General features: G+C 36.4%; 2 protein-coding genes and 1 pseudogene across 6 annotated transcripts; 2 read left to right on the plus strand and 1 right to left on the minus strand.

The window, feature by feature from the left end:
* The first annotated feature begins 735 nt into the window (after positions 1–735).
* Positions 736–19,099, plus strand: LOC129889286 (nuclear poly(A) polymerase 4-like). 5 transcript variants are annotated; one of them, XM_055964526.1, is made up of 13 exons: positions 737–1,198; positions 1,284–1,361; positions 11,792–11,899; positions 12,349–12,411; positions 12,505–12,666; positions 12,980–13,093; positions 13,176–13,238; positions 13,351–13,680; positions 13,777–13,941; positions 16,588–17,523; positions 17,622–17,717; positions 18,282–18,358; positions 18,454–19,099. In XM_055964526.1, exons 1-13 carry the CDS (start codon positions 1,052–1,054, stop codon positions 18,476–18,478), a joined length of 2,364 nt encoding a protein of 787 aa, XP_055820501.1. In that variant the 5' UTR covers positions 737–1,051; the 3' UTR covers positions 18,479–19,099. The 5 variants fall into 5 exon arrangements, with proteins under 5 accessions (XP_055820503.1, XP_055820502.1, XP_055820501.1 ...); XM_055964528.1 differs by lacking the exon at positions 17,622–17,717 and having other exon boundaries at positions 736–1,198; XM_055964525.1 differs by having other exon boundaries at positions 18,282–19,099.
* Positions 19,100–20,004: 905 nt separating this feature from the next.
* LOC129889287 (receptor-like protein kinase HSL1) lies at positions 20,005–23,648 on the minus strand. The gene is made up of 2 exons (XM_055964530.1): positions 20,729–23,648; positions 20,005–20,640 (listed from the first exon to the last, which is right to left on the minus strand). Exons 1-2 carry the CDS (start codon positions 23,352–23,354, stop codon positions 20,168–20,170), a joined length of 3,099 nt encoding a protein of 1,032 aa, XP_055820505.1. The 5' UTR covers positions 23,355–23,648; the 3' UTR covers positions 20,005–20,167.
* A 3,192-nt stretch (positions 23,649–26,840) lies between these two features.
* Positions 26,841–26,958, plus strand: LOC129891008 (5S ribosomal RNA; annotated as a pseudogene).
* The last annotated feature ends 638 nt before the right edge of the window (positions 26,959–27,596 follow it).

Below are 27,596 nucleotides of genomic sequence, written 5' to 3' on the forward strand. Positions count from 1 at the left end.
ATACCATTCATACTTTAAAACTCACGTTTTTATTTCTTTCTCTCAAACTCACGCTCTATTTTTTTCCTTTCTCAAAACAACTTTCTTCTTCCTCATCTCTTTCAACTATTAATCAATCAACCTAATATTTTTCTCTTGAACCAATAAATTATCAAATGCCTTCCGGGTATTCTCAAATCCAATTTTCCATCTTTATTATTATTTTTAATGCTAGTTTTCAATCGTGGTGTTTAAGGAGACCAAGATGTCTACCACATAAGCCAAACAAAAAGGAAATAAAGCACCTAAAATTCGGTAAGAAAATAAATAGATAGAAGAGCATTCAAAGTAGATATTTTACCATTGACAGGTACTCTTCATTCTGAATCGTGTAGCTAACAAAAGCTAGTAGCCTCCTCTTTTTAAATATGCTTTGAGAAAAGATTGATGGTTAACTACTTTCTTATTTAAATTATATATTTATGAGATTTAAATATAAATAAATTATGCATATTGAGATGTTGAAAAACAAACAGTCTTAATAATTCAGTATTCAGACCTAGAAATAACATTTTAATCATTAATTATTTAGATGTACATTTAGATTTATATATCATAGTTTTAATGAAAACAAATAAGGCTTTTATAACTTTTTTTTTTTTTTTGTCATTCTTAATTATCTTTCCCCCAAAGCAAGTGGTTTAGGAAGATAAGAAAACAAATATGTAATCAATTGACCAATTTGACCACCAATACAAAAATCCCTCTTTTTTACCTGTGGCTCAACCACCCCCGGGAAACTCCAGAAACCACTTTCATTGACCCCTTTAATCTTTCCACACTTCCTTCTACCCTTTTCTTTCTCCCCAGATCTCTCCCCCTCCCCCCTCCTGTCCCCACTTTACTTGATTCAAATTTTGATTTGTTTTTTTTTTCCCAGTCGAATCAGATATGAAATTCACCACTTTTTTCCACTTAATTTCTCGTTTGCGCACTGTCTTGCCTTGATCTGTAAAGTTTTGATTTTGGGTTTTTTCCTTATTTCGTAATTCGTTCATTTTCTTGGTAATTGATGGTGGGTTCCGAGAGCTTAACGCCGCCGCCGCCGCCGCCGCCGGCAGAGGCCGAGCCACCGCCGAACAAGTATGGAGTCACGAAGCCTTTGTCTCTTGCTGGGCCCACCGAGGCAGATCTTCAAAGAAATGCAGCATTAGAAAAAGTGGAAACTTTTTTTTTTTCTAGGTGTGATTTGAACTCAATTTTGCCTATGAATTTGTACTGAATTTGAGTTTTTTTTGTTGTAGTTTTTGAAGGAATCAGAGTTGTATGAGAGCGAGGAAGAGACATCAAGGAGAGAAGTGGTGCTGCATCAGATTGATCAGGTAAGTTTTGAAGCTTAGTAGTATTAGCTTAATCAGCTGTAGTTATTTTGCTTTATTTTTACATTAATTTTGTGGGTACAAGCTTTAGCTTTTGCATGAGTTGTTAGTATGTGTGTTGGTTTGCAGCTTTATATTGTATTATAAGTTCAGTGTCTGTGATATATTGGGAATTGAGAAGACGAAAACACTTAAATATCTTTTCCTTTTGGGTTGGGTTGTTGATTATTAGCCTTCAATTACAGCTTTTGCCTTAGGTGGAATTGAATAAGTGAAGGCTTTCTTGTTGAGCACTGCAATTTAACAACTTTTTCTTGAGGGCATTGCTGATAATCCTGATGATGTCCATATTTGTTGGTCAGTCTTCATCCTAAAGGGTATGTAAGAATTAGATCACTTGAGGTTTTATTGTGTTTTGGGTTATTCATATGCTAGCACTTTGGTTAGTAGGAAGAAGTATTGAATGTTTTAGGGCTTGTAGGAAGAAGTATCGAAGGAAGTGCGGGAAAGAAAATAGGATCCCTTGGCATAACATTTAGAGGTTTATTGGTTGGGATTGAATTCAACTCATAATGTTGTTTGTACTTTAGATGGTGCTGGCAGAATACAACAAAAGGAAAACATGAATGCTGGAAGACTATAGCTCTTGTCAAGAAGTCAAAGAACAAAGTCTTTTACGTTCAAATTTATTTGATGTTGTACCATAGAATTTGTGTGAGAAGGAAAAAGAAGAAAAGAAAAGAAAATCTTATCAGTAATTTAAAGGATCTTATCAAATGATTTTCTGATAAAAGATGCACCTTTTTAAAAGTGTAATAGATAATACATAGGCCTATGATATTGTGACAATATTTAACTTGAGAACCACTGATCAAAAAAATATTTAACTTGAGAACCTAACTCTGTTAATGCTCTGTTCTACCATTTTAGCGGTAATACTTTACTTTCTTATATGTTCCATCAAACTTAAAGTGGATTAATCAATAAGTAGTTTGTGTACTTAAAAAAATCACATAAATAAATAGTTGTGGAAGAATTTGGCACAGTAGCTGAAAAAGTTATTGTATCCGGAATTTCGTGTGGAGCTTTTATATATTTTCCCACTAGAACTTATGTGGGTTATCTGGAGAGGAAGAAACATGAGAACTTTTGAAGGGGTAGAGAAGAATTTGTTAATTTGACGATAGCCTCCTATCACTTATTTTCTTTTAGTACACTCGTGGAGTTCCTTGGTGTATAGAGGATTGGGTGGGTGTCTTTTGTAGAAAATCATGTTTTTTTGTGGGTATGTTTCTTTTCTGGTATACTTCTTGTATGTGGGTGTGTTTTGGCCCAAACATTAATGAAACATATTTAATTTATAAAAGAAAAAGGTGGTTTTGTCAGTATTCTTATTGGAAAAGAGGCATGGTGTTGCAAAGATGGTTATTACAAAACTGATGCATCACTGGAAGGATCACTGAATAGAGGAACATGCTGTTGGAATGATTGTGGGAAAGAGTTGTGTGCCACATTGGAAATAAGAAGTGGTTCTGCTAGTTACAAGAGGGAGAAAGTCTCGTGCTGCCCCCACCTCCCCCCAAAAATTGAGATTTCCATGCAGTGATTTTTATTTGAAATATGAGCCGCTAATTTCTTTCCCCTTTTGAATGAGTCTACCCCGATGAACCTGATGCATACAAGTCTTTTTTTTGTTAGAAGGCATACATAATACATAACTAACACTTTGTTTTGATGGTTGTTGTCCATTGTATTGTATTGCATCATTAGTTTAAATACAATGTTTGTTTTGATTGTTACTTAAATTGTATTATATCGCATCATTTAAATCCACCCGTTAATTAATGACGAAAAGTCCCATTTTATGTAACGATCAATTTGGTGTGATCACATTGTTGCCTTAATATTTTCTTCTCATTTTACCTTTACTTATTATTTAATAGTCATATTTTATCCTTTATCCTACTTTTTTATAGTAGTTCTACCTCGTACCTACTTTTCTTATAAGTTTCTCATTAAAATTGTTAATGTGTGACATTATGTAACGACAGAGAACGATACAATATATCCAAACATTGTATTCATTAAAACAATACAATACGATACAATGCAATACAACACAGTTCAACACATTACAATACGATCCATTATGAAACAATATTTAACAACCATCCAAACAGTGTGTAAAAGAATCCATGATATAGGACATAGTGACTTTCTTGTTTTGTGAATAGTTAAGTTGTGGCCTGCTACCTCAGCCCGAAGAGCGCTTCCTCGGCTCTGGCTGGGAACTGAAGATTTGATGGGAAAGACACGAAGTGTCGTATTATTCATTCCACAGGACCATCCTATGATTTGTAAATATATAGCGACGACATTATTCCCACAAGTGGGGCATGGAAGGGTAAGATGTACTCATATCTTACATCTACCTTTGTGGGGTAGTAATGTTGTTTCCTATAGACCCTTGTCTAAAAGAAGTGTAATCAAAGCAGAATAGAAAGGAAATAATGACCGCAAAAATAGCAAGATAAGCAAAGCAAATAAAGTAACAAGGTAGTAGTAAAAACAAAGAATAAGATACTTGTATATACTTCCTTCGTTCATTTTGCTTGTCCACTTTGGACTTTGCATGCTCCTTAAGAAACAATGATTGATAAGATTTTACCATAATGCCCATATTAATTGATGCTTAGTATAAGGTCTTGAAACATAATTTTGAGATTATGTAATTACTGTTGAGGGTAAAACATGAAAAAAAATATTGTTTTTTCTTGATATGTTAAAAGTGACAAGTTAAAGTGAAATCTATTTTTGGAATATTAGATGAATGGTGGGAATACTTGATAAGATTACTAATTAAGGAGAAGATGAGACGAGGAAATTAGCCCCTTGACCCCCCCACCCCCCTGCACAAAAGTACTACAACACCTAGCTACCTATACCCATCTATCCTAATCTTTGACCTCCATACCTCTTTATCTGGGGTCGTGTCCTCAATAAGTTGAAGGTGTGCCATATCCCCTTTATACTCTTTGGTAATTAGTGATATGTTTAATTATCACCCCCCCAAAATGCTTATTGTGTATCCAAAACTCTTTGTGGGCTCATCATTAAAAGAAACTTCGATTCTCCTAAATCTTTCATATGAAATTGGGTTCTTAATCTTCTCTTAAGGTCATTTTTTTCCACTGGTATTTCCAATAGGACCAAGACTGTCTATTCATTTACTTAGCCCATACCTGCGTTTGAACTCCTTAAGCAACATCAAATTAAACCATCCTCTTTCCATAGCATTTTCTTGCCCCCTATTTGCATGGAAATACAACATTGAAGCTATGCAATTACTAGATAAAGCAATTTCATGTAAAGCAAAAGGCAATACAAAACTATTAAAATAAAGATAAATATAGTTGAAGGGGCGTATAGGCCGTTTGCCAAGAGGTAGAAGCTACTCAACTCACTATCAAAGTTATTGAGGCTTTATAAAGCTGAGGAGCTTAAAGATGAGCTTGAAAAAAGAAGAGCTTTTAGATGATACATTTCATACAACGCAATAACACCTTGTATGGATGGTTGTTACCCATTGGATTGTATTGTATTGTTAGTTTAAATAAAATGTTTGTTTTGATTGTTACTTACATTTTATTATATCGTATGTTTAAATCTATCATTAGGTAACGACGATGGGACTGGTTAAATCCATCATTAGGTAGTGACGAAAAGTCCCAATTTGTGGGATCCTCATTTTTCAACAAGGCGCTAGTGAGTTGGGACTTGCTACAAAATAACAAATGTTTTATAATTTGACAGGATGCTTACCTCCATAAAATTATTTTCAAGATAACAAAATATATGCATCTAGATTAATTACATATATCAATAATTTAGATGATATTACTGATAATTCGATGGAACTAGAGGTGCAACAAAGAGTTAGGTTGTACCTATTTTGGTTGTGAGGGGAAACAATATTTCCCGACAAGTCTAGGTGTAAATTTAGTTCAGACTATTTGATTGATATGCGTGACTTTGACGCAATGTCAACACAAGCTTGAGGAGCAACTGCCCTATCATACTTGTACTATTGTTTACTTTGTGCATCGATTGCCTCTTCAAGTGATATTTGTGGTTTTCTTTCTTTAGTGCATATATGTGAATTTTATATTTTTTGTGTTTTTCTACTATGTACTAAGTTTTATTATGATAATAAAAATTATTGATTGAGTTTTTTTGTACGTATGGGCATGGGAGCGTATTATCTCATTATGGTTTCAAAAGTTGTAGGCCTGTCATTTCAATAGTCGAGACTCATCTTTATGACATGTATAATGTGAAACTATTAATTTCCATTGCATTTGATGCGAACAAAAATATTTTTCCACTTGCATCGCTAAAGTTGCGCGTGAGAGCTTTGAATTTTGGTCATGGTTTCTGAAGTTATTATGGAAGCATATTGTTGGTGAGCAAAGAGGAATTGGCTTTATTTCTAACCGCCATCAAGGGATCTTGCAGTGTGTTCAATCTTTTGAGTGGTTGCAACCACAAATCGCATATCATAAGTTTTGTGTTCGACACCTGAAACCCAATTTTAATTATAAAATTTAAATAGCGAACTCGAAAATCTAATGTGGTTACCCCTTAGAGCACTAGAAGAAGTTCTTACAATAGATGCCACAATTGAAGGATTGTCCCCTGAAGCGTATATGTGGTTAACTAGTCATCCTTTGGAAAAATAGACAATGTACACGGATGGTGTTCGTAGATGGGAGGCTATGACAACAAACGTAGCCTACATGCCATTAATAAAGCCAAACAAACGTGGTTGCAACTAATCGAAATATTGAACACACTGCAAGATTCTTTGATGGCGGTCAGATTTAAGGTCAATTCCTCTTTGCTCACCAACAACATGCCTCCATAATAACTTCAAAAACCATGACCAAGATTCAAAGCTCTCCCGGACAACTATTAGCATGTGCAAGTGGAAATATATTGCCATTCACATCAATTGCAACGACAATTAATAGTTTCATATCATACATGCCATAAAGATAAGTCTCATCTATTGAAATGGTTGATTTAGAACTTTTGAAACCATAATGGAATAATACGCTCCCATGCTCATATCTACAAAAAATAGTTACAAGAATTTTAGTACAAAAAAATATAAATTCACATACCTGAACTAAAGATAGAAAATCACTTGAAGAGACTATCGCTGCATGACATAGACAATAGAACAAGTACGATAGCGCAACTGCTTCTCAAGCTTGTGCTGACATTGTGTCTAAGTCACGCATGTCAATCAAATAGTCTGAATTAAATTTACTCCCAGATTTGTTGGGAAATATTATTCTCCCGCACAACCAAAATAGGTACAACCTAACTCTTTGTTTAGTTCTGTCGAATAATCAATAATATCATCTAAATTATTGATATATGTAATTAATCTAGATGCATACATTTTGTTATCTTGAAAATAATTCTATGGAGGTAAGCATCCTGTCAAATTATAAAATATTTGTTGTCTTGTAGCAAGTCGTAACTCACTAGCGCGTTGTTGAAAAACGAGGGTCCCATTTACAACCATGCCAAACATAATTTCCATGTCCTGTAATGTTATAGTCGTTTCACCCGTTCTCATGTAAAAGGTATGCGTTTCTAGCTGCCACCTTTCAACTAATGCAAAAATTAGCCCATAATTGCAAGGCACGCACCCTACCTCTATGACCCCTCTAAATCCACAATGACTAAAATATCCTAGGAGATGGGGATGGAATGGATGATTCTTTATGTGTTGCCAAAATTCACAATCCCCACGACACACAGGTAAACATGCATTCTCTCCCGCTAACTCTCCATTCCAAATTGCCTCTGACCGATGTTTAGACTATAGACATAACACATCTTATTCTATTGGACCGGGATGCACAAATTGTGAATATTCTATATCTATACACAAACAAAATTAAAATAGCATCAACCATCATAACCATAAAAAATGAGTATGTCTTTTACAAGGACCTAAATATAATAAATTAAATTTATTTGGTCCTTAATTTTCATATTTTCAAGAGTGATAAAGATTCACAGTTCAATAACATAATTTTGAAATAAAAATGAAGTGTAAAATTACCTTGTTGACACGGTGTAATAGTTAAAAGTGATAAAGAATGCTCAAGGTGTGAATGTTTTCTGTAATTTTGAACTGTGTAAGTTCAAAAAATAGGATGAGGGTTTATATAGAGTAACCGCCTCATGAGTCGTGCTTTGACCACCGCCTCACAAGGCGCGAGTGTGCCCGCGCCTCACGAGGTGTGACAAACTGTGCGTCTTGTCAGTCACAGTCAACGTCTCGTGAATGCAAGGTAATTTATTCCCTTGCCTTGGAAACAAATGTAAGCAGGAGAATAAATTATACAGCTAAGGTGTGGGGCTGGTACCGCCTTCACTCCATAGCAATGACAATCAACGGCCCCGTTAATGTTTGTAGCAAGGCGTGGGGCAGTACATGCCTTTGCTCTTTTGGTTTGTCTGTATTTTTAGTTGCCCCTTTGGAATTTTTGAAAGAAAAAGTAGCCCTATAGGCTCCGGATTCACATTTTTTTTGGGCTAAAGTATACCTAAATATATACATGGGAACCCATGTACAAGAGAGCACGTTAGCGCATTGGTAGCAGTGTGCATCTTTTGTACACTAAGGCTTGGGATCGACCCCCCTTCCCTTATCGTTTTGGAAGTCCCTTTTCTGTTTCGTTTTTTCTTCCTTTTCTTTCTTTTCCCTTGTTGGTTCCTTTGTTGTTTCTCGTTTTTGTGTCTTTATATATTCTTTGTGTTTCTTTTTTGTCTTTTCTTTCTTTGCTCTTTTAGTTCATTCTTGAAGTTTCAAAATCCTTTCTCTTCCTCTTCAGTCCCTGTAGTATATTCTTTTTCGTCTTTTCTTTCTTTTATGTTTCTTATTTTCCATTTCTTTCTTTTTGTCATTTGTTTCTTTTCTTGTTTGCTTCATTCTTCAAGTTTCTAAATTCCTAAAAAAATAAATTTTCTATTTCCTCCGGATCTCTCTGTGCATGAATTTTTAGCAACACTTTTACGAATAATGGCAACTTTTAACTAGTTTCTTATCAATTTCTCTTTTTTTTCTTTAGTTATTTTGAATTTTTAAAGTGAACTTTCTTCAGATAATCATGCTATTATTGATCACTTTTAAAATATGTAAAACTTGTTAAGAACAGTTGTAGATCAAATAATGTTTTTTTTGTGATAATATTATTAATTATAGTTTGCTCATCAAGTTGTTCTCATGAAAAAAATTATGGAATCAAATCAAACGATATTAAAATGCACCTCTTAATCCTGGATACACCTCTACCTACATTCTGTAGCCTGTAATTCGTTGTTTGTGCTTCATACTCACTGGTGTTGGAAATAGGCCATGATGGGCTTGAGGAGAGGTAGAAGTAAGCCGAAAAGTATCTAGGGAGGTGATTAGGCAGGACATGGTGCAACTTCAGCTTATTGTGGACATGACTAGACCAAAACTTACGGACTACCTATTAAATTTACAATTTGATCTATATCCCCCAGCGTTTAGTATTTTTGATCTACAAGTTGATCGTTATCATGTGTGGTATCATTTTTCTTTTCTATTCTAGGAGTATTAGTATTATTCTTGTATTTTCTTACTCTTATCTCTATTACCACCTGTTGTTCTTTCACTTTGGTTATCCTTTTATCTGGCTGTTGTTTCTTCTCGTTGTTATTACTTCTTTTTCATTTGTCCTTGATCTGAGGGTCTTCGGAAACAGCCTCCCTACCTTCCGTAGGTAGGGGTAAGTTCTGCATACATTCTTCCCTTCTCAGACCCCATTTGTGAGATTTCATTGGGTTTGTTGTTGTTGAAGCTTTTGTAGCACAAAATTTTTCTGCGCCAGCTAGATGTGGGTTGTACAATCACAGTCCTCTAAGTTTGCTAAATCATATACTCATTCTACCATGTCTTTCTTTATGTGATAAAAATGTTTACCTCATCTGGGTGGAGGGTGATTATTAACTTAATCTCCAAGAGGACACTGGGTTGGAGTTGTTTTCGGTTGTGTTTTTGGCATGATACGTGGTGAGAATCGGCAGAGTATTATCTACGTGTTGGAAAAAGTTGGCCCATGAAATATTTATCTTTGGTGAAAGTTTCTCAAGCATCTGTAGAAAGAAAAGTATGCATAGTCTAATATTTTTATGTAATTTCTGATTTTGAGTTTAAGTAAAGAATGAGTCAAGTGGTCTGAGTTTCACTTTCAATATTGACTAAATTTGACATGAAAATCGTATAATTAAACTGGAGTATTTCCAGTTTATATTTGGTCATAACTAAAATTTACATTGTAAGAAGCTTTATTTTGCTTTAAATTCTACTATGTTGTACATATTCAGCACTAAAAAAGTTTTTGCTTACTGATATAATAAGTGCATGCTAGTACAAAGTTTTTAGTTGGTGCTAGTTTGTCTCGTATATCTAGCTCGTTATCATGTGTGGTATCATTTTGATCAAATCCAAAAAGCCTGAGAAGGACAAGAAAAAGATGATGAGACCTGAGGTCAATGGCAAAGGATTTGTATGGCTTTGGATTGCAACAACAACAACATACCTAGTGAAATCCTTGCATTTCCGAAAGAACCCCACCATCTTTCTCACAGTTATCAGTTGCCAAAAGGATTTGTTTCAAATCATTGTCATGACCAATGTATAAGAGGGTAAAACTAAAGCCTGCTATCGTTCTGATTTTTCCATTCAACATTTAAGTATGTTCTGTTTGTGTCTCCAATGGCCATGCAGAAGTTCTCCTTTCTGTTTCCACTTTTGTATAGAGCATGTCGGATGGATCTTCCATAATTTAGCGACATCACATCTTAAGAATCTCTGGTTTGGCTGCATTGCTTGCTCTTCTTTTTGGAAAGTATTCCATTTATATTTCCACTAAATTAAGTTCAAAAGTCCTACTCATTGAGATCCAGCTTCCATCAGCATGTAGATATAGGTGGAGAACTCTGTGCTCTAATCAGTTTGCTTGCATCTTCTCCCCCGTTCCCCAACCCCTCTTCATATTTTGGTAAGTCTGATAAAAAAGAGTACCAAAAGGCTTTATAACTCTGAAGCATCATACACATAAACCATTATTGTTTTGTCTACTGAATTAGTATCACTTGCTTATACTAGTTGAATTGATAAGCAAAAATTGCTTATACTAGCCGATAAATGGAATTAAGTTGTATCGGAAGTATAATGGGGGTTCTCTCACTAATTTATGAGCTTGTATGCAGAGAAAGTAAGAAGCACAAGCCAAGAATTTTGTTGTGTTGCTATGCAATTTGCCAAGCTGGGGCAACCTTCCGACTGTACCACATTAGGAGAAGGGCTCTCCCCTTTGAAAAGAGCTTTACTATTGGCTAGACCTTTTTTCTTGTCATTATGTTTGAAGTACCTCAAATATTGAATGAAATGCATAAATAATAGGGAACTCTTTTGTTGATAGTAATAATTGATCAAGTTTTTGGATCTTCCACGTTTGTAGTAACATATTCTTCTGTGGACCTGAGTTCCAAATATGGAAGGAGCTGTTTCCATGACTTCACTACCTAGCCAATTCTTTTCCTTTTTTTTTTGATAAAGTTGGTATTTTGGCTGAGCTTGCATGCACCTCAACTATTCCACCAGGTACTTGCTACCTTCCGCTATCAAAGGTCTAGCATAGGTATTGGGTAACACTACTCACCAAGGTCTAGGTAGATGGGAGGAAATTACCTAGTATTTTTTGTAGTTAGTACTACCTAGTGAGTTCTTTTCCACTTTATTCCTTTTAATAGCCACATAACTTTCTTGCTAAAAAATAGGAAATCTCTCTCCAATTACATGAATCCAGTCGGGAAAAGTCTAATGTTTTTCATGGATCATCGCATACAGAAAATGCCATCTGAATAATCTTCAATAGAGGCATAATTCTATGCTACAGATGATGCGCTCTATGTAAAGAGGATTGGGAAAATGTGAACCATCTGATTCCCCTATGTAAATTCACTAGTCAGATTTGTCATTTTCTCTTCAATATTTGGGGATTAATTGATGTATGCTAGAGAACAGTGTGGATTTCCTTCTTTGGCATAAATTGGATATGCACAATTGTTCTAGGGCCACCACTTGCTATTGTATTTGGATTGAATGACCAATTAATATTGAGTTGTCTTGACATCATGTGGAAATATTAATTTTGAGCTGTCTTTCTAAAAAAAAGGTCGAGTTGTTTTGGCATCATGTAGAAAAAGTAATGTGAGCTGTCTTGGCATTAGATGAAATCAACTGAAGTGCTCGATGGTTCTATTGGTCAGATGCAGTTTGATTGTGAAGAAGTTGTAATGACTGGTAAATTGTGGTGTAGATTGTAAAGTCATGGGTGAAACAATTGACTCGCCAGAGAGGCTACACTGATCAGATGGTGGAGGATGCAAATGCTATGATATTCACTTTTGGTTCTTATCGGTTAGGAGTAAGTAACATTTCAGCACTTCGCTTGATTTTTTCAGTATGTTGTTCTTTGTGAAGTAACATAAGATATTTGCTTATTTATGCATCATTCATAAACTATATGAACGTAACCTGAGAAGCCAATGATTCTTGAGGTTGAGATAATTGGGTGATTAGATGATTGTAAATAAAGCTAAACATATCTAGGTACTAGATGCTAAAGTTGCAGCTAATATGTCTTTCTTTGGTTTCAATTCCAAGTTTTTCAATATGAGCAGTAGAAATCACATGGTTGGCATCTTGTTAAGTTATTAAGCTACAGATAGATTCGCGTATCTAAAGAAATACAATCAGATTCTGTGATTTATTCCAAAAGTATTTCGAAGTTCTATATTTATTGTTTTTATAAATCTGAATGGCCTATGGTCACTATTTCGTTGTTGATGGTCACAACCTCGTATGCTTATGCAGGTTCATGGACCTGGAGCTGACATAGATACATTGTGTGTTGGTCCCTCTTATGTCAATCGTGATGTGAGTCCCTTCCATTTACTGTTCAAAACTTTGCACAGTCTTATGATTAATCATAATCATTTTATGAAATTTGTTCTCTTGTTTTCTCTGCAGGAAGATTTTTTTATCATTCTGCATGATATTTTGGCTGAAAAGGAAGAAGTTAGTGAACTCCAGCCAGTTCCTGATGCTCATGTCCCAGTTATGAAATTCAAATTTCAAGGAATATCTGTTGATCTCCTTTATGCAAGTATTTCTCTCTTAGTTGTCCCTGAAGTAAGTTGGAACATTCTTCTTTTAGATTATATCCTTAACTTATCAGGTTATCCCTATGTTTGAAAAACTGTAGAATTTTAAATTCTCTACTGTTATAACTAATTCATCAAGAATCAGTCATTTTAGTTTCATCTGATCAATGTGGATAGATAACAGCTTCTTCATTACAGTCTTGTTTAAATGTGTACTTTGTCTGCCTTATTTCATGTCCGTCCAAACTGAAGAGCTGTTCATGTATTAGTTGAATTATTATTAAATGAGAGTTGTGTGATGAATAGCATTTAATTCGGTCTTGTAATTCGTATGTTAACAGGATTTAGATATCTCAGATCAATCTGTACTCTACAATGTGGATGAACCAACTGTTCGAAGTCTCAATGGGTGCCGGGTTGCTGATCAAATATTGAAACTAGTTCCTAATGCTGAGGTAAACGTATTTTCCCCTTGTGTTATGGTGTGTCTATAAATGACAATTGAATTTCCATGTTGAATTTCTCAAAATTTTGCAGCACTTTCGCACTACTCTTAGATGTCTAAAGTTTTGGGCAAAAAGGCGTGGCGTTTATTCCAATGTGAGTTCTTATTCCCTCTACGTCCTCACTGCTTTGTCTATATTATTCATAACCTGGTCAGTTTGTGAGCATGATTTGCTACTTTCCCCTTCTGCACTCTTTTTTTATCCAGGTTACCGGATTCCTTGGTGGCGTGAATTGGGCTCTTTTGGTTGCTCGCATTTGCCAATTTTATCCTAATGCACTCCCCAGTATGCTTGTTTCTAGGTTCTTCAGAGTTTATACACAATGGCGTTGGCCAAATCCAGTGATGCTATGTCCAATAGAAGAGGATGAACTTGGTTTTCTTGTTTGGGATCCTCGCAAGAATCCAAAAGACCGAACCCATCATATGCCAATTATTACTCCTGCTTACCCTTGCATGAACTCTAGCTACAATGTCTCGCCAAGTACTCTTCGAGTAATGATGGACCAATTTCAGTTTGGTAACAAGATTTGTGAGGTATAACATAAAAGTTCAGTGCTGTTTCTTCCTTTTTCACTCTACTGACACATTTTGATTGGTAGTTTTGCTGTTTTCACTTGGTTCTGCATCCAGGAGATAGAGTTGAATAAAGCACAGTGGGCCGCGCTTTTTAAGCATTATCTTTTCTTTGAGGTCTACAAAAACTATCTGCAGGTTGATATTGTAGCAGCAGATAATGATGATTTGCTTGCTTGGAAAGGCTGGGTGGAATCCCGGCTTAGGCAACTAACACTAAAGGTGAGAATTGTAAGAACTAATGGAAGAAAGAATGCTAACTTGGCTTATTAGGGGAATCTTAGTAGTCTAGTTTGTTGGTTGGTTACTTGAACTAGGTGAAAGTTCGATTCCCCATCTTGTAATTTGTCACGACCCAATCCTAGGGCCTAGACGTGACACGACGAATGAGACACCTGGAGGTACCTCTTAGCATTCATGTAGCTTTTCATAGGTAATGACATTCAATATCAATAAGCGGAAATAAGGGGATAATGGGACTAAGGGAATCAACATAGAATAGGAGTCAAAAGTCAAACTTAAACATCATACATTTATGTCCAATCATACCTCTACTAAAAGACTTGGCGGGGGCTAAGATATGTCCCTAGCTCACCCTCAAATGAAGTGTCAAAGTACCAAAAGATGACCATAAGTCTATACATGTCATAGCAAGAAAAGGAAATGGGATGGTGTCCCTGAAACATGGGAACTCACCAACTATGTAGCCTTCAACGATCAAAATAGCCACATGTAGGAGAGTGGGGTAACGCAGGTCCCTACATGGGGATATCATGTAGGCAAAAGAGTATGTGTTAGTATTTTGAATGTACTAAGTATGTAGGCATGCATGAACATTGAAGAAACATTAGAACATTTGTATAGTATGAAGCATAGTGCAATGCATGCATAATCAATCTTGTACATAACATTTGAAACCTTCATTTGTGGGGAGATGACCATAACCGACATTTTTAAGACCATGCGAGCTATTACATGTAATCCAACATAACTCCCTACGTTGGCACAGGGAATCTACTTGCCGGGTAGAGCTCCGTCAACTTTAATCATTTCTTTAACTTTAACTTTAAGGGCTATTCGTGGATCCACTAGCCTAAGCCTACAAGGGATCCTATGTTGGCGCATAGTTAATGAGACAAGGGGTTGCTACTAGGATTCCCTTACCGAATCCCACCTTAATGCCCCATTCGGTGCTAAGTCATTCCCACAGAATAGTTCATACAATAAGAATATAAATATTTACATAGCTTTAGATCATCAAAACATCATTCGGTAGATTAGCTCATTAAAACCTTTTCTTTGATTCACACAAGTGAGAATTGGCCTTTAACCAATGGAATCCATTCTTTGGCTAAAAAGCCCTTTCATCATCATTCAATCATTCTTTCATTTCATAAGACTCCCTTTAATCATAAACATTTGCTTTTCATAAACTTCCATTTTGGAGTCAAAATTTTCAATTCAACTTCATTTCAACATAATGAAACTAGGTGGGTTCATTTCATTCAACCTTCAAATACATAAAACAATGCTAGCATGCATGAGAGCAATGGAAATGCATCAATTAAAACATCTTAAACAACCCACCAAAACACCTTGAAATCCTTTCATGCCTTCATATAAGGACCTTAAATAAAATCATCACTTTATTGAAATCAAGAGTCAATATAAACTAAGATCGATAAATAAACTTTAGATAAACAACAATCCATGCATTTGAAATCATAATATAGAAACCCATAAGATTTCACCATTTGAAATTTAACTATTAAGTTGAGAAAACATTTGGGCTCCATGGGTGGAAGAACCCATGGATGAGACCCACATTGCTTGAGGTAATACTCCTTAATGCAAGCTTCAAAGAAATGGAGACTTGATCTTCTTGGAAGGAACCCTAGCTTTCTTGATGAAGAGGAAGACTTGAGAGAACTTGAGAGGTTAGGGTTTGAGTCTTAGAACTTTGAGTGAGAGTGAATGAGTCTATACAGGCTTTGGGTCGTTTAGATAGATGAACTCTACCCTCAAAACGACCTCACTTTGTGTTAAAGCACAGAAAAAGACCAAAATGTCCCCTTTGAAAATCTGGCCGGACTGGCTTCTCGAAGACCCTACACGGTCCGTGGTGCTCACCACGGCCCGTGGTGGAGTCCCGTGATGAATGACTTGGGGAAATATTTTTGGAAGTCTGCAGGGTAGGTCTCTGAACTTCCTCCACGGAGACCTTCACGGTCTATGGAGGGTATCACGGTCCATGAACCGTGGTCGTGGTGCAGGTCCTGCAGGAGACCTACAGAGTGACCACCACGGTCCGTGAAGGCCTTCACGGTTCGTGGTGGTCGTCCGTGGCCCTTGCCTTGGGAAGTTTCCTAGGGCCTTAGGGGAGGAGTCACCACGGAGGGCTTCACGGCCCGTGGTCCCTTCCCTGCATATTTGAGTCTCTGAATCACCACCACGGTGGCTCACCACGAGGTGTGGTGCGTACCATTGCCCGTGATGGCCTTCCCTGGTTGACACCTGGTGTCAGTTTTCTGCATTTCTCTGTACTTTCATTCTTTGTTCCTCGTTTGAGGACTTTTTCAAATTTCCGGGGTCTTGCATAATTCCTTCCCCATTTCCGCCTTCCCCCTCTCCCCTATATATATATATCTATATATAAAAAAAGCACTTATGGAAAAGAAAAGAATTGTGGGAGGGAAAAATTTGATTCAGTTGTCATGATAATGATATTTTTTTTTATTTTTTTTATTTTAATATGTCGATGAGAATTGTAAGTACTAAGGGGAAAAGAAAGAATTCTGCTAGAGAAAAATCTAATTCAGTTGTCAATTCTATTGCCGGAACTCATGCTCATCCTTTGATGCATTTCAGATAGAGCGGGACACGAACGGGATGTTGCAGTGCCATCCGTATCCTAATGAATTTGTAGACTTATCTAAGCCATGTCCACATTGTGCTTTTTTTATGGGCTTGCAGAGGAAACAGGGTGTCAAAGTGCAAGAAGGACAACAGTTTGATATTCGTGGCACAGTCGATGAGTTTAAGCAAGACGTAAGCATGTACGCTTATTGGAGACCAGGCATGGATATCTATGTATCTCATGTTCGGAGGAAGCAAATTCCTCCATTTGTCTTTCCAGATGGGTATAAGAGACCAAGGCAACCTAGGAATACAAGTCATAGTACTCCTGAGAAAGTTGCTAAAGGCTGCATGTCTCCTGAAGAAAGGCATCCAAAGAGGAAACAGGAGACTGAAACAGCTCATGTAAATATGGGCAAAGCAGGGAAACGTGCTTCTATCAGTCCACAGAGGATCGGATCTGTTTCTCCTCTAGGTAGTTCTTGTAGGTCTGATGGATCATCACAGATAATCATTTCTGATGAGTCACACAGGGAGCTTGAGAGTTCTTGCCTAATGGACAGTTCTGATGATAGATCATTACATAGGCTATTGCGCAGCAGAAATGATGCCTCTCCGAGTGACAGTTCCATTTGTACACCTGATAGTTTAAACTATACAATGTCAAGGGGTTCCACTTTATTAGGAGTTTCCAGAGAAGTTGATTTAGAGAGTTCTAACACAAAATCCTTCCCAAGCAAGGAGGTGCTCAGTCCATGTGAAGACATATGCACTAGAGACGTCCAGACTTTTCAAGTCTTGCAGAATGATGAGAAGGGGGAGATTTTGGGATCAATTCATCAGGATAATGTTGGGCAGCTCAATGAACCATGCATTCGGACTGGTTGCGCAGAAAGTCTCGAAAGACTGCCTGTATCAAATTCCAACATTCAGAACCTCACTTGCGAGGTGAGTCTCTCTGTTTGCGTGTTTCGGCTCTTGAATTGTAGCTGATGACAGTGATTTATGGAAATGTTGAAGATAGTGAGAGCTAAGAGTCCTTTCAGGGTGATGTAAGCTTGGCCGATCGGATTTCAAAACTAGGGGATGGATGTCTTAGTGGGAATGGAATATTGGGTAATGGCTTTGCCGAGATGTCACAGGTGGAGTGCAAAAGTTTCTGTTCATTTTTACCAATTTCTCATCAAAGCTATACATCATATATGAGTTTCCATTATTCTTTTTTCAAAGAAAAGAGTTCCCATTATTACTGATCACATGCCTAATTTCCGGTGTTCAGTCTCATTTCTTTTTGTTGGCTTATTGTGACCATTGAAGAGCTGGGCATATCATCAGTTGTGTGTTGGAAAATTCATGAAGCTGGTTTCTTTGATTGTAAGCGTGTCAAGACTCCTGCCAATCTTGAAAAACAAGAGTCGGGCAGTATGTCATGATCTTGGATTATAATTGGACATTACTCGGCTCATGTTTTTCATTCCCTTTTTCTTTTTCTTTTTTAAAATCATTTCTATTTAAATTTGATTGGTTTACACAGCAAGTCTCTGACCAGTACATGGTGGTGGTTACAACTAGCTTTCTACTTTCTTAATTATCTATGAACATGGGTGTTATACACGTTTTGCTAAGCCACCTTCTGCATCTGGCTTTATATTTGGTATTTTCAGGATGGAGAACTTACTCACTGATTATCATTTTCCTTTTTCTAGCCAAACCTCTCTCTCGTAAGGGCAATGGAACCCCAGGATGGGACAAGCTCAGAGGCTGTGCAGGAGGCTGCAATAAGGCATGTGTTTCCGAGGACCTGTGTTTTATGATTTGATAGGTTATGTTATCTTTATGCTTTCTTGCTTTGTTCCTGTCATGGTTTCTCCCTAGCAGGTTGAGTCTGGAATCAACAGCTTGAATTTGGGTGGACATTCCAAAGATTAGCGTGTTTCAAAGCATGTGCGGTTGTGCCTGTTCAAAGATGGTATAGTTGAGGTGTTTGGATTAGTCTCCAAACTCACGTTTTAAAGTGAGATGAGGTTGCAGATTATGGTGTGTGGATTTGTCTTCAAGACCCCAATTTGGAGTTGGATGGAGTTTTAGAGATGAGAATCCGTGCCTTTCTACCTCCCCCCCCCCCCCCCCCCTCCAAACCAAAAAAAAGCAAAATAAAAAATAAAAAATTAAAATGATAAAAATGAAGAAGAAAGGAGTTGTGCCTTAAGTTGGAAGTTAAACCAATGTCTTGTTTATTGTTGCAGTCAAGAGCCAGCGTCGAGATGAAACTTTGAATACACTCGTGGGGTCTAATCTGCTTCATTTGTTAAGAATCTTGGTAGATGATGTGGAAAACAAATAGCATGTGGATGTTTGTTTAAAAAAGAAGCGTAAAACAGGGTAGTGTCTACTTTTCTCTTTCGAATGTCTAGAAAAGACTTGCCTTGTATTGTGATGTAGCAAACTTTATTGTTCTGAGATGGTACTATTTTGTCTGCACTTTCTGTAGTAAATATCTGATATATTTGTAGTTACTATCCTCTATGCATGTCATATTCCTCTGTCGGTGATGGGAAATTTCTCTTCAGACATTTTCTGGGGTTAAGGTCTCTACTCCATTCAGATAGATGGAGACACTAGGGTATATTCCCAGACCTAAATGTCTCCCCAGGCTTTTCTCTCGATTTCCAAATGATGATTATCTAGAACTTGCGCCCCAAGTGCATTTTGGATCATTATTCAAGTCATACCCATAATGTGGGAAAAATAAGTCTATCCACTCGCGAACAACTTTACACATGTGCAGCCTATGAAGTTAGGCTTGACAAAGCTAAACTTCAGTAGTTGGAAGTTCAATCATTTTTTGATTGAATTTAAAGCTATTTTCTGCAATGAACTACGTCTTAACCTGGAATAACTACGCGTAACACAAATATTTTTCCTTGTGTTTAGTGAAATAGGATTTGTTTTCCTTTTCCAATAGGTCAATCAGCCATAAGGAGTAGTAGTATAATTTTAAAGGGAACTAATACTCGTCATATCATCTCTTTGGAATTGTTTGCTTACAACAAGATGGAAGTGTTCGATTATAGAAAGACACTATCTAAAAGTCTTGTTATGAAAAATGACTATCTCAACAAATGAAACTGTGAAGCAGTCTATGTAGAGTTGATTTGATCTGATATCCGTCCCCCTGGTGGGAGGCATCTGCCCATCCCGATCATAAGGAGAGGATGATGGGGTTTCAAAAGGAGTTAATAGTTACAACATGCTAACTTATTAGGGTAGTTTACTTTATGGACTATTCTGTAGACATGCTTTACTGACATTTTACTCTTTGATTAAATTGGCATTTTCATTTTCTAATTTTCCACTTCCTTACAATCTACAGAACAAGCAAAAGTTTATTGATGCATTTCACTCAACCTACAAGCAGTGTACAAATACGGCTGTTAAAATTGAACAGTACACTAGAAAAACAACATTCTTATAGGGGTTTTCTATTCTTACAACATGCTCAAACTTGTACTTTACTTAGTGGCACTATTCTAATGGACTTATATTCTAAGATCATTTTACAACAACTCGGTTTACTCTGACATCTTTAATATTACACACTGGAAATTATTAGACCATCATCACTACTATCATCTATTACCTTATTGGAATTAATACGTTTGTAACTTGCAATGTATTTTTCGCTGTTGTTGCCTCTAAGGAGGGGAGCAACATCATACTCTGTATCTGGTGATTTTCCTTCAGTACACCTAAAGGACTTGCATCGATGAAGTATCTGCAGAATCTCTTTCATGGACGGCCTGCTTGCAGGTAAGTTGCTCGTGCAGATAAGCCCGAGTCTGAACACAGTCTTCATTTCTTCCAAGTAACATGCTTCCTTGATATCTGTATCTAACATATTATCGATGGCATTGTTCCCTTCTCCGTGCTGCTTCCATGCCCATTCTGCCAGGCTTGTATGCTCTTCCCCAAAATTTGGTAGTCTTCCTGTCACTAGCTCCAATAGCACCACCCCAAAGCTATAGATATCAATCTTCTCGTTCACTTTCGTTGTATAAGCATACTCTGTAAATCAAACAGTAAATTCTTCGTTAGTCATACTTTTGAAAGAAATTGAGGTAATATGAAGTTCAAGCTTGGATTTTGCTTTTACCTGGAGCTATGTAACCGAAGGAACCCGCAACAGCAGACATGGTGTTAAGCTCTCCTTTCTTCTCTAAAATCTTGGCTAAGCCAAAATCAGCTATTTTGGCTGTGAAATCAGAATCCAACAAGATATTGCTTGATTTTACATCGCGATGAATGATTTGTGGAGTGCAGTCATGGTGCATATAACAAAGTCCTTGAGCAGCTCCAATGGCAACCTCCAATCTTTTTGGCCAATCCATGACTTTATTACTTAAGGAAATTCTCTTCTTCCCATGAAGCCATCCATCAAGACTGTGATTTACCATGTACTCGTAAACGAGCAACTTTGAATCCTCGCTTGATATACAACACAATAACTTCACTATATTGGAATGTCTAATTGATCCCAATATCTGAACCTCGGCCAAGAATTCTCTCTCCAGAATGTTGTCTACTTTCCTATCACTCCAAATCCTCTTCACAGCAATATACTCATTTGGTCTGCCAACGGAAATTTTGTACACCTTACCTGATCCACCACTTCCAATCATGTTATTTTCTGTCAAACTAGACAAAATGTTTGCCTCTGTGAAATCCAACCTCTGGAATGAAGTCAACTTCCAGCTTGCAACATCGCGCTTATGCTTCTTCCTCCTGTAGTCTCTAACCATGAACAAGGTCGATACAACACTGAATAGGAAAACAGCAAATGCAAGGACTAGAATCAGGGCTAGGACTCTATGGGACAATCTTTTGGAATTGCCGACTTTGGCATTATTACAACTTGGAAGATACGGAAGAGAGTTGGTGGCACAAAGGCTGGGATTGTTCAAGAAACTGTTATCAAAGGCTAGGTTAGCAAATGCAACAGGGATTTTCCCGGTAAGTTGATTGGAAGATACGTTAAGGCTCGTGATCCTTCTTACACCTAATTGAGGTGGAATTGGACCTGAAAGTTGGTTCTGAGACAAATCTAGAGCAACAAGATCAGGGATTAAACCTATAGCTGCTGGAATCTTGCCAGAGAGTTTGTTCCTGGAAAGATCCAAAATTGACAGAGACTTCCACGATATTATATCGACTGGAAGTTCTCCAGACAACGAATTACCATCGAGCTCTAGCTGAGTTATCTTAGAAAGACTAGTCAATTCCACTGGAATCTGACCTGAAAATGAATTGTTACTTGCCAGCAGTACCGCTAAACTAGCCCAAGAAGATATCCCCACAGGAATTTCACCAGAAAACTTGTTGTTACTGATCTCTAACCGCATAAAATTGAATGCAACTTTGCTCGGTAACTCCCCGGAAAATGAATTATCACTCAACATCAAACTTGTCATGTTAACCAAAGTCCAAACCCCATATGGAATCTCACCTGAAAACTGATTCTTGTAGAGCTGGATCGTACGTAAACTAGAACATGCTCCGAGTGATTTTGGTATTTCACCAGATAAATTGTTAACATAAGCTACAGCACCAAAGAGAGTTCCTCCAGCACACAAATGCTCTGGCAAGTTTCCAGTGAAGGAATTCTGTGAAACTTCAAAAACTTCAAGCTTTGAATGAAGTCCCATTTCAGATGGTAAGCTCCCATTCAGTTTATTCCTGAACACTTTGAATTCCTTCAAACTTGGAATCTTAGCTATGCTTTGTGGAATTGCTCCATACAATTGGTTACCAAACAGATTCAGAATTTCCAAGTGTTTAAATTCTCCAAAACTTTCTGGGATTGTTCCAGTCAAATTGTTGTTGGAAACATCAAGTTCAATCAAGTTTGATGATTCAAAAGTTTCAGGGATTCGACTCGAAAGCCGATTACCGTACAAGTACATCATCCTCAAATTCTTCAACAAAAACAGCCCAGAGGGAATTTCTCCTTCCAGATTGTTGTAAGCAAAATCAATAAGCTCAAGATTTTGAAAATCCCCGAAACTTTCAGGGATTTCACCGATCAATTTCGTATCTCTCATCCAAATATTCTTCATGTTCTTCAGCTTCCCAAACTCCGGTGGTATTCTCATCGGAGAAAACTCATTAAATTCCAAACCCAGATTTTCAAGATTGGCTAAGTTCCCGATTTCTGCCGGAAAACTCCCATCGAACAAGTTCATATGCATGCACAAGGTCTGCAGCTCCGTCAAATTCCCGATCGACGGCGGAATATCTCCGGTGAAATTGTTGCCACTTAGATTAAGATACTTGAGTTTCCGAAGCCGGTGAATATCCTTCGGGATGGGACCCACAAAATAATTCTGAGAAAGATCCAAGTGCTGCAGATTGGAACATTTGTACAGAAAAGTTGGGAATTTCCCAGGAAGATAATTCAACCGAAGATTGAGAAAAGTAAGATTTTTGAGGTCACAAATAGAAGTTGGAATTTCAACAGTAATGTCTTTTTCTTGAAGTGTTATTCCGTTGACTTTTCCGTCATCGCACTCAATCTCCGGCCAGCTACAAGGAGAAGAAGTAGAGTTCCATGAGCTGAGTGCTAATGGGTTTCCCCATTGACGCTTTATCTTCAGTAGAGTGTCACGTTCATTGGTAGCCGGAGATTGTGAAGTTACGAAAATGGGTATGAAGTTGAGTAGAAGAATGAGATAAAGGGGCTGTTTTCCGGTGAAGATGCCGGTGGGAAAATGGGATAACTCCATGAAAAAAGGTGGGGGTAGAATTAAGAGTTGATTTTGAAAAGATTGGTCAATATTGGAGGTGTGAAGAACATGACAAATGCCGAAAAATGAATATATAGAGAAATACTTTGTTATTATAAGAACAAAACCATCATTATATTGATTAAAATAATTAAGAGTGTCAGTAAAGTATTGATTCTATTGAAGCTTCTACTGAGCTGCCAAACACACACAAGGAAAAAAAAAAGAAAAAAAAAGCTGGGTGCATCAACCTCTTTCTTTCACGGGAGAGGGGACAATAAGCTTTAAGGAGCTTGGGCTACTCAACCGATAGGAATAGGGACTGATAGAAATAGGGCCTGTTTCCACAATTGAATTGAAAGAGAATCTAAAGCAAGAGTTTCAGATTTGGGGCCCTCTTGTTTGACCATTGAATTGTTTTAGCTCAAGAGCTCAGCACACTGTGCATTAGCCGTCCACCCACCCACGACGTAAATGTCTGAGTTGCCTTTCAAGTCAAAATAATGAGCAATTAATAATAGATACGATGATTTTATTGTCGGTTGATTTAAATATTTTTTAAATACATGTATTTTTTTCAACTTATCACCTTGAACCACCTTGCCCTCGACTGACTCGAGACTCGACCTAAGATAGCTCGATCAGAGACCCTTCCCGACCCTAGCTTGGGATCTAATGATTGACACCCAACTCGAGACTCTCTTCGACCTAGAATCTAACTCCGACCTTGAATTGTGACCCAACCCACTACCTGACCTGAGACTCGATCCCAAATCGAAGCAAGACCAAACCCCTTACCCCAATCTCAGACTCGATCAAGTTATAGGTCGGTATCGGGGTTGAGTCTCGAGTTAGGTCTTATAGTCTTAAGGTCAAGGTTACGGTCGAGTCTCGAGGTCGGCAGTCAAGGTTGATCTCGAGGTTAGGGTCGGGTTTAGATTTTGGGGCTGGATCTTGGGTGTTGGAGTTGGGATCTTGATCTCGATCTTGATATTGAGTATCGTGTCTCAAGTCTGGGTCGACGTTGGGAACGAAATTAGGGTCGTGTTTCAGGTCGGGGTCAAGTATTTGTCTATATTATTCCTAAATGCTATTAGGACAATGTTTTTTCTAGCCTAACGGAACACCGAAAAATAAAGAAGAAAATCACTTATTTTCTAGGAAAACATTTCTTGTGAAAATATTTTCTTTAATATCAAACACACCATTGATATTTCTAAGCGGGTTACGGATTTGGGATGAGTTGGCCCTTCAATCAAAAAGATGGACAACACTGGCCTCTTAGAAAGACTATCAAACATTGATGAACACAACACCAATACGTCAAAACTTCACATGTTCATAAGTTGCACACACTTTAGTGGAATACTTACAAAACAACAGAATAAACAAGATACAACAATATTTATAGGATTCACCAGAATAATATACATTACATGATCATTTTTTTCATAAACTAGACAAGAAAGGAGAAACAAAGAATTAGGTATAAACACAAAAGTAAAAGATGTATTAATAGTTATAGTAACTTCAATTTGTCTAGTTGCTTGAAGATTTGATAAAATAAAACACTACTTATAATATATATAATAAATATTTTTAAAATTCAAGATTCACGGACTAGCCTCTGAGGTTCGCGGGTGCTATGAGGCTGGCGGGCCAAATGAGGTTGGGCTAAAAAGTTTCGTTCCTAAATGTACTTAATTTTTTTTTAGCCAACTCTACTTAATTCAAAGATTAGATTGGGTCGACCTCACGGGCCAAATTTATTTTGACAACTCTATTATTGTTTAATCAAGTGAAACACTTAAAAAAAGAGATAAATGATATCGCAGACAAGTACTCTTAAGATTAGAAGTATAAATAATTTTTAAGGAGATTTTTTTTAAAAGACAGATAATATAAATTAAATGTAATAATAACTACTTTTTTCGTTGTTCTAATTTATTTGGTATTTTTTATTTATGAAGCTCATTTCGACAAACTTTTTAAAAATAATTTGATTGTATTAGTTTGTGTTTTATAATAAAATTTAGATGTTAGGAAATTACACAATAAGCACTATATGTCAAAAATTTCTAATATAGAAAAGGGAAGTAATATTAGTTGCAGTGTTTAAAGTCTTAAAAAAATATAAAAATTATGATTAATGATAACAGGGAGCTAGGGAAATATATCTATTTGAAAAGTCTATTAATATATGGAAATTACGAAGACGTATGTTCGACTGTTAGTCAAAGTTTATTTCAACAAAATTTCTAGAAGCAAAAAGCCTATAAATATTTTTAGATAGAGAAAAAAATAATTTAGTTTATTTCAACAAAATTTCTAGAAGCAAAAAGCCTATAAATATGTTTAGATAGAGAAAAAATAACTTTTAGTCTTAGAACAAATTAATAAAAAACCCTCTCTACCAATACTATGCAAAGTCATTACACACGTTCTATGAATATAAAGATTCTTTTAAAATAGCGATCAAAATATTGCTTACTCTTTTAAAATAGCGATTATTTGAAGGATGTGTTATATTGAATCTTAGGAAATTACTTGTAATCTCCTAAAGAATATACGAATAGTATTTCTTTAAAGATAGTGATATTACCTCAAAATTAATTTCTTCTTCAATTCAATTTTTCTATTTTTTCTAACATATGATATTAAGATAAATTACTCCACCATTCAACAAAATCTTGAGTCGAGTTTGAAAATGAAAAAATTACATGAAAACACTTTTTTTTCGTATAAATCTTAAATGATGCAAAATTCAAATTAATTTTGATAAGTAAATTTCAAACATAGAATAATTATATTAGGTTTCGATTTCCAAATAATTATACCAAAAAAATATTCTTAGAAATTATGTTTAGTGAAAAGAGAGAGTTGGGTAGCTAGTATTTGTTCAAATTTTGTTTTGCTAGGCAATGTAGTCCAAAAGTAGTTATGTTTATTATCCACGAATCAAAATGTCCACAAGGATGGCTGTGAGATTAGCTTCTATAGAGGGGTTCTCTAGTCTACAACAACTAATTAATGGTAATATTTGTCCCCAAAAAGGAAAAAAAATAGTAGTTCTTATAGGAATATGACTCTTTAACTAACCTAACCACTATACATATATCAAGAAGCCTAAATAATTTAATCATGTGATTAAGCAAGAGATTGGCAAGAGTGTGCTGAATTTATACGTGTTTTAATTATCTGAAATTGTAAAATAATAATCCAACACCGTATTCAATGTGCTGAATTTCATATCAAGCAATCAAAACCAATATATAAATACAAATGTTAAAATAATTGGCAAATAATAATTTTGTATTTTCTTGTTTTGCTCCTTAATCTTCTCGTGAGAATCATGTCATGTGGACTCTTATTAAGAGTTACTTTAAGATATGGTCTCAGTCGTGCAAAATCACAACTCTTAAACGTTGAACTTAAAACTCACCCTTTACAATAAATAAATTAAATGCAATTTTTTTTTATTTTTTAAAAAAGGCTCATACCAGCACTAACGCACCGAATCTCATCAGAACTTCGAAGTTAGCGTGCTTGGGCAAAAGTAGTACTAGGATGGGTGACTCCCTGGGAAGTCCTCGTGTTGCATCCCTCCTTTGAAGGGGAGTCTTGGAGTAACTGGTAAAGTTGCTGCCATGTGACCAGGAGGTCACGGGTGCAAGTCTTGAAAACAGTCTCTGACAGAAATGCAAGGTAAGGCTGCGTACAATAGACCCTTATGGTCGGGCCCTTCTCCGAACCCTGCGCATAGCGGGAGCTTTAGTGCACCGGGCTGCCTTTTTTTTAGACCCCTCAAGTACAAGAATGTGCCTCTAATAACAAATAAGAAAAAAAAACTAAAAAAATCTAGAGTTTGCTTGATATGAAATTTTTTCCCCCTCAAATAAGTGATTTTTTTCCTCTACATTTGGATAGAAAAGTAGAAAATATTATCTCCAAAATATTTATATAAAACTTAGGCAAGCACTATAAGGGTAAAGTAGAGAACTTATTTTCAAAAAAAAACATTCTTCAATTTTTTTTTTATCAATCAAACGTTGCAAAATAATTCTGGAAAATATGTTCCTCTGTATCAAACACACCTTGGAGTAAGTTTCAATTCCGAATGCAAAAGAGGATTTCCAATAAGGGTGTATTTGGTATGTAGGAAAATATTTTTCTAACTTTTTTCATATTTGTTAGGTCAAAATATATTTTCTAGAAAAATAAATCTTTCAAAAATGAGAAAAA

This window comes from Solanum dulcamara, chromosome 5, assembly GCF_947179165.1.
Source record: "Solanum dulcamara chromosome 5, daSolDulc1.2, whole genome shotgun sequence".
Classification (NCBI taxonomy): Eukaryota; Viridiplantae; Streptophyta; class Magnoliopsida; order Solanales; family Solanaceae; genus Solanum; species Solanum dulcamara.